We start from the raw sequence: 11,881 nt of genomic DNA, 5'->3' as shown, positions 1-11,881 counted from the left end.
AAAAAGGAGGGGCGGGCTTTAGGACTTATACTGCAGTCAGACACCAGGGGGCGACACATACTGAAAAGCTGCACTTTAGGGGAACTGACGTGTCCATCTTTATATACAGTCTATGGCGTACCTCTATTGGCCTGACATTACTTTATGTAGTTAACATTCAGGCTAACACCGAACACAGTCTACCGAGCTTTAAATGCAACACGTGTTCAAAAATAAACTCACCGAGTGCTGTGTTGGCTCTGTGGACGATCCTGTCGCTGATGCTGAAGTGTTGCTGAAACTCTGAATCACGGTTGAAACAACCCCTCCAATATTCTCTGCTGATTCGCTCGACATTTTGTCGGCGGACGATCGTCTGGCCACCTGTAAGAGACAACAGAGCCCTCAGAAAACAAGTGACTTTTCTTTGGATCAACACACTGAGCTCTTATTTTGGTACTTCTGGTAAGCGGCAGTGTGAATTTGCATATTAGCTAAATATTGAGAATTGTGACATTTAGATTTAACATTTAGCATTAAGAGATAACATCTAACATTTAGCATTAAGAGATAACATCTAACATTTAGCATTAAGAGATAACATTTAGTTTTAACATTTAGATATAATATTTAACGTTTAGACTTAACATTTACATATAACATTTCACTTTTAGATTTAATGCTGACTATTTAGATATGATATTAAACGTTTTCATTTGACAGTAACGTTATCTTGTATGTTTATTCGCAAAGAATAAATCTGACAAAGTTCACAAATATTGCTCTAAATGTTATTATAAAGTGGATCTGAAAGAGTCACACCTCTTCTTTTCAATTATGTTTTAGAGCTCAATGTGGAGAAATTTTGCTGTTACTTTCAGAGTGCACAACTTTATAATTGGCACCCCATAAAAATGTGTTAATTGTATTTGTCTGTATGCATTTACTGAGTCATCCAGTGGATGTTGTTTTTTTTTTTAAATTTGGTTTCATAAAGTAAGTATGTTTTAGGATCTAAAAGTAGGTTTTCATCAGAGTTTGAATCCTTTTTTTCTCCAGGTCTTTGTTGCCATAAATGTAAACTTAGCTCTTAATTATACGGTGGATAACTGCAGATTCCAGAAGTGATTGCAGTACGGAGAGACTTTAATAGCTCTGTGACTCCTCCTGAACTCTAATTACAGCCGGTGTGAATTTTGTTTTGAAAGGACAGCTTTTCATCCAGCTGTAATGAAACGTGTTGTAGGGAGGCGAGGACAGAGCAGGACAATACATCCCCCCTCGTCTTTCCCAGCTCAGGACGGAGGCCTCCACCACAGGGACAACGGGTCTCAGAGGGCGGGAGGCCTCTGCAGGCGTGTGGCTCGCCACCGTCCACTGGCTCAGGGGACAGCTGTGTCACGCTGTGGCGTTTGGCCCTGTGCCCCGGGACAGCAGTTGCCATAAACAAACAGTGCTGAAAGCTACTGGCCCAGTCCCCAGCTCTTTTCAAGACGGTGCAGCAAGCCGGCTGACCTTCGCCCAGCTCACTCCATTAAGTTTGAATAGATTTTAACAGCACTTTGGAGGGTTGAGCTGGTGAAGAAATGCAGCTTGTCCCTTTCCCAACAAGTGGAATGAAAATGGGGGACAGAGTGGCTGCGAGGCACTTTATTTTTCCATATTTGCTTTGTTACCTTGAATTCACGTGCTGTTAGATTTATGTGAGTAAAAAAACATATTTAATACTTGGAAAGTTTCCAGAAAGAGATTTCATATCTTATTGAGTTGGTTGATGAAGTTGGAAAATTGGAAAACATTTTGCTGCACAAACTGTACAATCCCAACTCAAGGTCCAGTAGATTTTTCTAGAACCTTCAACCACATTACATGATCATCTTCTTTTTGGGGAGTCTGTGATTGTATATATAGGGGTAGGAATCAATAAGTTTGAACTTCCTCCTTCTCCTTTTTGAATATGTGATATTTAAGTTTTAGTGGCTTGAGTATTTGTTTATTGAGATTGATGCATAGATTTTGTATTGGCCTTCTTTTCTGTCTTTTTGTTTTGTTTTTTTTGAATTTTAGTCAACTAAGACACATTCTTAAATCAACCATTGCTTTTGATGCACACATGCTGTGTCAGAGCACTGTGTGAGGGTTGGGCCCTTTAGCAGACAGATACAATGACGCACCGCCTCAAAATACTGCTCATGTAAGGGAAATTTTAAAAAAAAGAAGCAAGCGCAGTGACATTTTCACAGGCCTCCATGCTGCTATCTACTGTTTTCAGGCCTGTCGATGTTGTCATAGATGACTCAACAGAAAAAAACAAACAGAAAGACATGCTTGTCCATTGCAGAGCTGTGTACACAGTTCAAGTCTACTGGTAATGGGAAGTGACTCTATAGCCTATTTTTCACAGGTGTTCCTGTGTTTAAAAAACCTGCATACATGTGCTAATTTTGGTGGAAAAGGGGTAAATGTTACGCTGTTGTACTTCGATCAAAATCGTATTATTCAGATTTGAACAATAATGATAATAAACTTTATTTATACTGCAATTATATTGCAGAAAAGCAACAGATAAAAACAGAGAAGAAAAAACCAACAATAAAATAAAATGCAAACAACACAGTATTCATATATTAACACTGGGGAAATTTTTAAAAAATGTAAATACAAAAAGTAGTGTACGGTGATAAAAACTAGCAACATATTAAATATTCATAAATGCCTTCCTATTAAAAAAAGTCTTAAGAATACATAGGGAACACTAATGGGAAGCAACAAAATCATATAAAAACACAAAAAAACTCTAAAAATGGTGGATCTGGCCTTCAAAGTAATAAAGCACAATATTCATGAGTTACTTCAATGGTGCTTTTATTTTGCTACCTTCAGTTCACTTCTGTTTTGAGTCATTATTTAAAGCTAAGCTAACTTTTGGCAGCAGGTTTATACCCAATGGACAGAATAACTCCAACTTTCCCAAAATGTCAAACTATTTATTTTGACCTTTTTTTCTGTAATTAAATTGCATTTGTTGACAACTTTTTTCTTATCAAGTGAAGAATAACTGAGTTGCCGTTGATTCGGTAATCCCTGATGTCGGACCCTTCCAGCAGCATGTTATGGCAATATAAAGCAGTGTTGAGTTTGCCTTCAGCCAAGTTAAGCCCAAATGAGCTGTTGATATCGTCATGGCTGACTTCATCCTCTCTGTGTTTTTGGAAGGCTTACACTCTCACGTAGTTAGATTATCTTTTCTCCTGCAACCTTTTCCCTCCACGAGTTCAGCCTGTTGTTTTTAGTGACTTCAACCCTTTAAAAACCGGGATTGTCATCAGTTTTCTTATGCTGTGTTCAGACACCTTTCACAAGTATTTTGCCCTTTGAAAACTGAGCAAATTTCAATTAAATTACTTTGAACAACATGAGGGAAAAAGGCAACAACCAACTTGGCAAGAAATGTACCACCAATTGCAAGAAATTGGTTAAAGGTGACAAGAAAATTACTTGAAATCGTTTTGTTTTGTTTTGTTTTTAAAAGAGATCAGGATTATTAGAAAACTATTTTTAAAAAAACAAAAAGAAAAACAGAAAAGAAAATGTCCAGAAAACTACATATATAATTAGGATATTTTTATATTTAAAATCATGTTATATATACAGTAAACACATATGCATTTTTTCAGAATTTCTTGGGTCATTTTCTTGCTTGTTTTTTTGTTTTTGTTTTTCAATTTTTTGGCCCATTTTCATGTAACTTTTTTTCTAATTTCGTTGCAAATTTTTGGGCCATTTCTTGTTAAGTTCTCCCCATGTTTTTGAAAGAAATAAAACCAATTTTATAAGGTCTCAAAAGGTTAATGCTGATTGGATTTTAATTTATATATTTACTTTTAAACAGCATACATGCTGTTATTTGACCTTTTTTTCCAACATGCAAAAGATTTTTTTGGTATCATGTCAAGTAAACAGACAAATCAGACCTTTAAATAAATGGCTTTACGAAGTAATCAAAAGGGGATGATTTTAATCCCATTTTCACACAGTACAGTTACATGAGTTCCAGTACAGTATTGGCAAACACAACAACACACTTTAATAAGGGAGAGATGTGAAGTCAATTGAAAGCAGGTGGAACATTTTTCATTGCATGCAAAGCTCTTGATGCCAGTGAAAGAGCTTCTCATTACTTCAACACAAGTGTTACCTCTGAAACAATATCCCAATCAGTCACACCTCCTGCTCCCTCAAGGCTTTTATAACCGTGAAAATGGTCCGACCAAAGCCATTTTGTTCAGCCATCGCCGTCACGTGACCTCAAACTAAGAGGTCTTGGAGCCTGATTCAGTGTTTTCCACCCCCATGACCACAGCATCAAATAATTGACTTTGTTTTGGAAAACCACTTTCACATGCTGCCAAATGACTTCCAGTTCCTCCGATAACTCAATGAAAAAACTAAATGAAAACTAAATGAAACCTAAATCTTCTGTAGACCCTCTGTCTCCATGTTTATCTTAACATTTACCATCATATGAGCATATTTTTGAATGCTAGACTAAAAAACACAGGCAGATATCACACACCTGTACTTGATACATGACTGAAAACATGAATGTGTTATGTTTAATGTCAGTATTATGTTTCTGTTTAAATGTAAGAGTAAATATGTAGTTTAAAATATGTGTATGTAAAGCAAAAAATCCTGTTTAGAAGTTTATAAATTTTCAAATTCACAGTCAAAGTCTGTCATTCTGCACAGGATGTACTTCCACTGCCGATCTCTGAAACAAAAGACAAAATCCTTTTAGTTCAACCATCATAAATTATCAAACTTTTACTGTTTCTTTAGTATTTTTGTTTGTACTGCCAATACGTTCTGGTCCCATCTGGAAATCTTTCCTTCCAGCTCGGCCTGGGGACGATTTCAACAATTTTTGGATGGACTCTGGGTCCAAAGTGCTGCTTCGTGGGATCAGAAGTTATTGGGAAATAAACAGCTGTTGTGAGCAAACCTGAGGACTCCGCTGAAGGTGGTCTGGGCTCCTCGGATGAAGTAGCCGTAGGTGGGAACCACCAGCTCGGCCTCTTCCCTGAAGTATTCAGGGATGTCGCTGGTCTTCCTGTTGAAAGAAACAAAATTAATATATATAATAATATATAATAATTAATATATATGTGTGTAATATTTTGGCAAGTTAAATATTAATGTCTAAATCTTTTGACATTTTGGAAAACACACTTATTTACTTTCTTGCTGAGCTTTAGATGAGAAGATTGACTCCACTTTCGTGTCTGTACGGTAAATATGTGGCTGCAGCCGAGTCACCAGAGGTAAAAAGTTGTATGTTTCTGCAAACCATGAATACATTACATTTGCATTTAATACGTTATCATATCAACGTTTCCAAAATGACAAGCTGACTATTTGAGACCATCAAACAATCAAACCTTTTGCTGCGTTTCCATTGGTGTTCTTGAAAGTACGCTGCAGGGCTTCATGCTGACATTTGGGTCACTGAGCTAAAAGTTATAGTTGTAGACTTTTGCAGCGGGGCTGTATGAGACACTTATGTGTGGTCAGTGTTTTACTTCCAGCAGCTGGCGGTCGGTGCACTCCCGGTTTGCAGAAACAGACGGGGCGTGCACGTATAGAGAAGCTGATATCAAAACATGTTTTAGCCACTTTGTAAAAGGTCTACTTCAATAATGAAACGTGAAAAGACTGCAGCGTGCAGAAGTGAGCTTCGTGGTGTAGCATGAAAACCGTACTCAAACAGAAAATTCCACTTTAGCTTCAGTCATCATGGTTGTTTTCGAAAATGCCTCAACATTTCTCCTCTTTACTAAGTTAGATTTATGCTCAAAGAAGTTTTCCCAGCATGAGGGTGCATGAGCAAAAAATGACATAACGTTTTTTTTCCTAAAAGGCAGGTCTGCAAGTTGTGGGTCATTGTCCGAAACACGCCCTTTAAGTCAAACTTTTTTGGCTCCATGCACCACTAATCAACTTTCATAGGAATGGACAGAGCTTTGGAGCTGTATCCAGTTCTCTTCATACATCCATGGTCTCCCCTACTTCCAGTTTTATGCTAAGCTGAGATAACCATCTGCTGACTTCAGCTTCATATTTAACAGATATATATGAGAGTGGTCTCAATCAACAAGAAAAGGAGTAAGTGTATTTTCCAAAATTTAACACTATTTCTTTGACTTGGCCCCGTGAGAACGTACATGCAGGAGTATGGACAGCGGCGTTTGTAATAGCAGCAGTAAAACTGCCACTCCCGGTCCAGAGTGGATTGGAAGTACTTGCTCTGTATGCCCGCCACCAGGCCGTTTCGTGTACACGTTGAAGTCCTGCAAAAAGAAAAGAAATTCATTCAGTTATAAAAAGAAAAGAAAAAAAGATTAATTTAATTATCAACAAGAAGGAATGATCTCAAATGATATCCCATAATCGCCTGTTACGTCCAACAAACAAACCAAAAAAATCCCCAAAAAAAGTTTTTAAAGTTTACTTTTCTTCTGTAATACATGTCATTAGAATAATTCTAAATGTAGTTTTCTGTATCTTTTTTTTTTGTCTTTTTTTCTAATTTCTTTCAGTGTGTGGGACATTTCTTACCAAGTTGCTCACTGCCATTTTTTCCCATTTTTTCAAAATTAATCAATTTGCTCAAGCCGTCTGAACGCAGCACAAGAAAGCTGATGTTAATCAATGTGATTGAACAGATATAATATAATATGCATCTCTATATTTTGAAGTAAACACTGGTTTATTGATGCTGCACTTTGTTTATGGCCCATACACTCTGCTGTCACCACAACACATCCAACATTGCCAGGTCCAAGCAGCAGGAGCTGCTGCACAATGTGTGGACGTTTGTCATGGCAACACGGGCACAGCCGTCAGCCATTCAGCCGGTGGGGGCAGTTTCCCTGCAGGCTAATGTCCTCGCTGGTGTAATTCAAACAGACAGCTATGCTAAAGAGAGGCAGGCGTGGCAGCGATAGAGTTCACAGTGTTTGTCTTTGAATCAGAGGGCTGGGTGCAGTTGAGCTCAACTCCAAATTAATCTGAGGAGCACAAATTAAAAAGTCTCTCTGACCTGGAACAAGTAATCTGAAGCAGATACAGTTGAGTCAGCAGCCTGTTTAATGTGATTCAAGCTGCTGTTTATGTGGACATGTCAGGCTACAATTGTCCCCGCAAACAGGCGTCCCAAAAGTTTGCTCCAAGTCCTTTAATCAGATCAACCTCTCTGTGCAAGTTTGAGGAACATGTTTATGTGAGACTGAGGTGGATATTTGTCTGTTTTTACTGTCTAGTTTTTGTGAATGGCATGCTGAAAAAAAGTCCCAGAATAAGCTGTAACATGTGGCCCGTAAAATTTAAAATGTGATGTCTCTGAGGAGACACTGACACAGCCTGTTGGACGGATCTTGTTTGGATTCAGTGGAGGAAGTCGTGTTCCCAGGAACTGTCAGCTGAAGACTCACACTGTTGTTCTGGAGCGATTCATGCAGGACCACAAGGACCTGGCTTTGTTCCTCTGAGCGAGAAAACAGTCGACAGAATTCAACTTTTTATGAAAATAACAAAAAGATACACAAGTGGAAAGTTTTAAAGCATTCAATTATGTGCAGCTTTATATTAAAATCACATTTAAAAATGGGTTATAACTTTGTTTCATTGATGCTTTTGCTGGTAGTATTCAAGCAAATAACCCTTTAAAATCTGAGCAAACTGAATTTCTTCAAAAATATGGAAAGAGGGCGATGAGCAACTTAACAAGGTATATCCCAAAAAATAACTGAGAAAAAATAATGTAAAAAAAAAAAAAACATCTATCTTTTTCTAATCTCTACATGCTGAGACTTACTAGGCCAATCTGTTTTCATTAAAGTCTGTGTAAAGTGATGATTAAAATGTATCCTGAGTTTGTCACATCACAGAAAGATGTGATATTAAAAACCCGACCAAAAAAATCCCCAAGTTTGTAAAAGAAGGTCTCAAAATCATGAAAAAATGCACAGTATTCTCTGATCGTGTCCGCTGGAGGAGTGGAGGCCACGCCCCGTCGCAAGACTATGCTAATGATGCTTTTCGTTTTTATACTGCAACACTGTCAGGGGCGGGGTCATGCTGAGTATAGCTCCAGTGTGTCATCGTGCTATGGTTTTAGGACCGCCCAAAAAATCTTAAAACAGGAAAATGGTGAAAAAACAGTCAACTGTCTAACTCCACAATTCAGTACTATATAGTAAAGGGTCTTTGTAACATATTTTCATCAATCAGTTTCCAACATTTAGAATTTTTTAGAATTCACTTTACATGGACTTTAAGTGATGTGAAAAAGTCCACCTACTTTTTTACACATTCATAGTATAAAAAAAAAACAAATAAAAGGGCCTTTGCACACTCAGGGTTCTTGCATTAAATGTTAAACCTTTGTTGTCGTTTTTGTTCACGACAACAGCGTTTTGGGGCCCTGAAAACTAAATTTTTAAACTGGGTTTCAGGGTGTAATCTTTTGAAAACACAACCTCTTCTGTCGCCACGTAAACTGGCAATGCACAGATCCTGTGGGAACGGTGACGTCATGGCCGCACTTCACGCATGCGCGTGTTCTTTTATGGTGTGTCATTGCAAAGTTACAAAGCCAACTACTGGCCCGGCGTGCATACTACAGCGTTTTGGGTTTTTTTGCGGATCTGTGTAGACGAGGATCGATCTCACAAGGTTATCATATGAGCACAGACTTTTTTAAAAACGCAAAGAAAAGACTTTTCCATTTTAAGTGGGGCCGTTCTGGTCTAAATGTGGCCCTCGAGGTGCTAAAGGGTGCCCTCAGAGTCGCTATCAGACGTTAAGAGGCGTGACAAAGCATCGGTATTTGATGACCTGGGAATGAGTGCGGGTTGAAAAATCACATACACAAAAATACGGACTTGCTGCACACGGGCCTTAACTTCAAACTTGCAAAGAGCCGACCTTGTCTGTAAATGAGCGGAAACATCCTCCGGTTGCATTTGTCTTTAAATGAGAACTAAAGGTCTTCCAACAACGCGGGTGGTTTTGTTCATACAACAGTTGCAGCATCAAACTCACGCAGGCCTCGTATGGGCCGTTGTTGTCTGCTAATAGTGACCTTTAACAGCTTTTGTTGATGTTCAGAGTCTGTCCGTAAAGTGAAGGGACATTACTCAGTAATTCAGGCAAGACTTGCTTTAAATCTTTGATCTGTACTTCCTCTCGGTTATTGGAACAATGACAGACAAATGGGCCAAAGATGTGCTTATACGACGTGGCTTTCACGTGGATATCTTTGCAATGTATATCCCTCGCGATCATCTATGACGGCCTGAATAAAACAAAAGACCAGAGTAAGAGAGAAGCTGTAGAAAGCCGCTGACTGTACACGTGTAATCTGACTCAGATGTTGATCTCCTCTCAGTGCGCTCTGAATTAGTGTTTCTGCATCATTTATTCATATCACTGCTGGTTAAATCCCTGTTAGCTCTGACTCTTAGTGTAATGTTTGCAGTAAAATCATAAACGGGAGGAAAAAACCTGCGGTTTGTCAGAGTGCTTTCTCTGAGCCACAAACTAGACATCCTACCAGGCAGACTGCTGAAATTCAACTATTCAAAGATCAAATCAGTCCAACTAACATGTTATGGAATGAGCAACGACAGTTTTCTTGCTGCTTTCCGATGCCTTTCACAAGTATTTAAACCTTTGAATGTAGAGCACATTGGTGTCATTTCTTTTAAAAACGAGGTGAAAAAAGACAATGAACATCTTGGCAAGAAATGTCCCGCATATTGCAAAAAAACTATTAAATTTAGACTGTTTTTATAAAGGTTAGGGACAATGTAAAGGGGGAAAAAGAAAAGAAATAGGGGAAAACTATTTTTATGATGACATATTTAAAATGTTATTATGATTATATTTTAAGCACTTTTTTCAGGTAATTTCCTTGTTTGTGTTTTTAACTTTATTTTTCTTTTTTTCTTCAACAGTTGTGTTCAAGTTTTGGGAATTCTATTATACATGAATTATTTCACCCCTCTGAAACCTGAAGCAACATCACTTTCACAAGTATTTAAACCTTTGTTTGAGTAAATTGGTGTAATTTCTCTTAAAATCGTGGGTAATAAGGCAATGAGCAACTTGGTAAAAAATGTTCCACAAATTGCAAGAAATTAGTAGATTTAGATGATTGTTTTTTTAAAGATAGGGAGAAATCTAAATGGAAGAAAGAGAAAAGCTTAACAAAAGCTACATTCATGATTATAATAATTCATTATAATTAAATAGTTAAAATTATTTTACAAAATGATTGTGTTTAAAACACTTTTTTCCAGATTATTTCCTTTTTTATACTTTTTTTTAAAACTAATTCTTTGATAATCTTCTTTCTTTTTTTATTTTTATTTTTTGGAATTTTTTCGCTAATTTCAGGTCATTTCCTCTTTTTTTTGCTTATTGCCTTTTCTCCATGTTTTTGAAAGAAATCAATCGACTTTGCTCAGGATTCAAACTGTTAATCTTATATATATGTCTTCTACTCTGTTTCATTTATACATTTATAAAAAAAAGTTACATTTATTTATACTTAGAATATTTTTTTTTAATTATTTTTAAAAAGCAACTATCAACATATTAAGTTTCAAAAATCTCTAAATCCAAGAAAGTTTAAAAGTCAAAAAAAGAAGGACGCAGGTGTCAAAGAGTAAAAAAATCAGAGGACTCACCACTCCATCCCGGCTCGGTTGATGTCGTCCCACCAGCAGTCACTGGGCTCCCCCAGACCCTCAGGTGTGGGCTGGCACTCAAATGTCCACAATCGGTCCGAGCCGTCCGCCTCGCTATAGTAGCTCCTGATGGCCACCATGACCTCCCCGTGGGGACACTGGAAGTTGAAGCCCTGGCGGTATCCGTTGACCCAGCCCATGTCCTGATGGTCATGAGACTGAGCGGCCGCTGCGGCCAGCAGAGACGTCGCCAACAGCACCAGAGCAAGATTCATGTTGAAGAAATGAGTCGGTCTGCAGAGCCTCCTCACAGCTGCCCGACTTTAAGCTCCTCCAAGTCTTTTGTTGTCCAGATGTTTTGTATCCAGGAGTGATGAGTAATTTTGCAGCTTGTGGGTCAAAGCCAGAAGTGGACCTTGCTTGACATTTTAAGGTGGACTCTGGGACGCAGCTTTAAGAATGTCTCACCATGGATTAAGGTTTACCTTAAAAAACAGCACTTTCAGACAACATGCAATTCAGATATTGTTAGCATGTGTTAACCATCTAATTACTGCGGCTGTTAAGTCTACAGTGTGTTTGTGGCTTTCTCCGTGTAACTGGTACTTTTGGACAATAAACTGTTTTATATCATCATGAGCATCACGTCGTATATTTCTTCATAGAGACATAAAAACAGATTGTGACGGTGAGTTTTTGAACATCTGTTGAAATGCTGAATGATTTTGACAGAACTGAATATCATGATTTTACTGAGCAACGCAACAATATTTATAGACTATTAAAAAAATGGACTTAGCCACCATAAAGTCAACCGTTGGTTTCTGGACTTCTGTTTTAAAGCTTTGTGTTTCAAATTTTGGCTGTTGCCATCTTGAATTTTTACGTGCCAAAAGCGACCATGTTTGGACGACAGGGTAGAGATAACCCTCACACTAGCTCCTTTAGCACGGCGCATTTACAGCAATAACAAACAGTGATAGTGCTAATGCTAAATTCACCAGCAAAAATCAGGCTAAAAAGAATTTTAGAAATGTAATTACAAGACAAAATTGACTTTTTAGAGGGCATTAGTACTACCAAACACTGAACAAAAACTTGAAGTGAAGTGAAGTGAAAACACACTTAAATAGCAATGAATGGCTTGA

The 11,881-nt window shown here is 37.9% G+C and overlaps 1 protein-coding gene across 1 annotated transcript; it reads right to left on the bottom strand.

The window, feature by feature from the left end:
- Positions 1-3,977: 3,977 nt before the first annotated feature.
- On the bottom strand, positions 3,978-11,088 carry dpt (dermatopontin). The gene is made up of 4 exons (XM_042483970.2): positions 10,734-11,088; positions 6,204-6,329; positions 4,985-5,092; positions 3,978-4,753 (listed from the first exon to the last, which is right to left on the bottom strand). The coding sequence occupies exons 1-4, from the start codon at positions 11,006-11,008 to the stop codon at positions 4,687-4,689; spliced, it is 576 nt and encodes a 191-aa protein (XP_042339904.1). The 5' UTR covers positions 11,009-11,088; the 3' UTR covers positions 3,978-4,686.
- Between the last annotated feature and the right edge of the window lie 793 nt (positions 11,089-11,881).

The sequence above is a fragment of the Plectropomus leopardus genome, chromosome 5 (assembly GCF_026936395.1).
Source record: "Plectropomus leopardus strain MGB_pleo_1.0 chromosome 5, ASM2693639v1, whole genome shotgun sequence".
Classification (NCBI taxonomy): domain Eukaryota; kingdom Metazoa; phylum Chordata; class Actinopteri; order Perciformes; family Serranidae; genus Plectropomus; species Plectropomus leopardus.
The sequence above is the reverse complement of the archived record's forward strand: the minus strand, read 5'-3'. Positions and strand labels throughout refer to the sequence as shown.

Coding starts and splice junctions, on each gene's coding strand:
- dpt (XM_042483970.2), bottom strand. CDS start 11,008: ATGAATCTTGCTCTGGTGCTGTTGGCGACGTCTCTGCTGGCCGCAGCG. Junction 6,330..10,733: donor AACCGAGCCGGGATGGAGTG/GTGAGTCCTCTG, acceptor TTCTTTTTGCAG/GACTTCAACGTGTACACGAA. Junction 5,093..6,203: donor CGCTGTCCATACTCCTGCAT/GTACGTTCTCAC, acceptor TTCTTTCAACAG/GAAGACCAGCGACATCCCTG.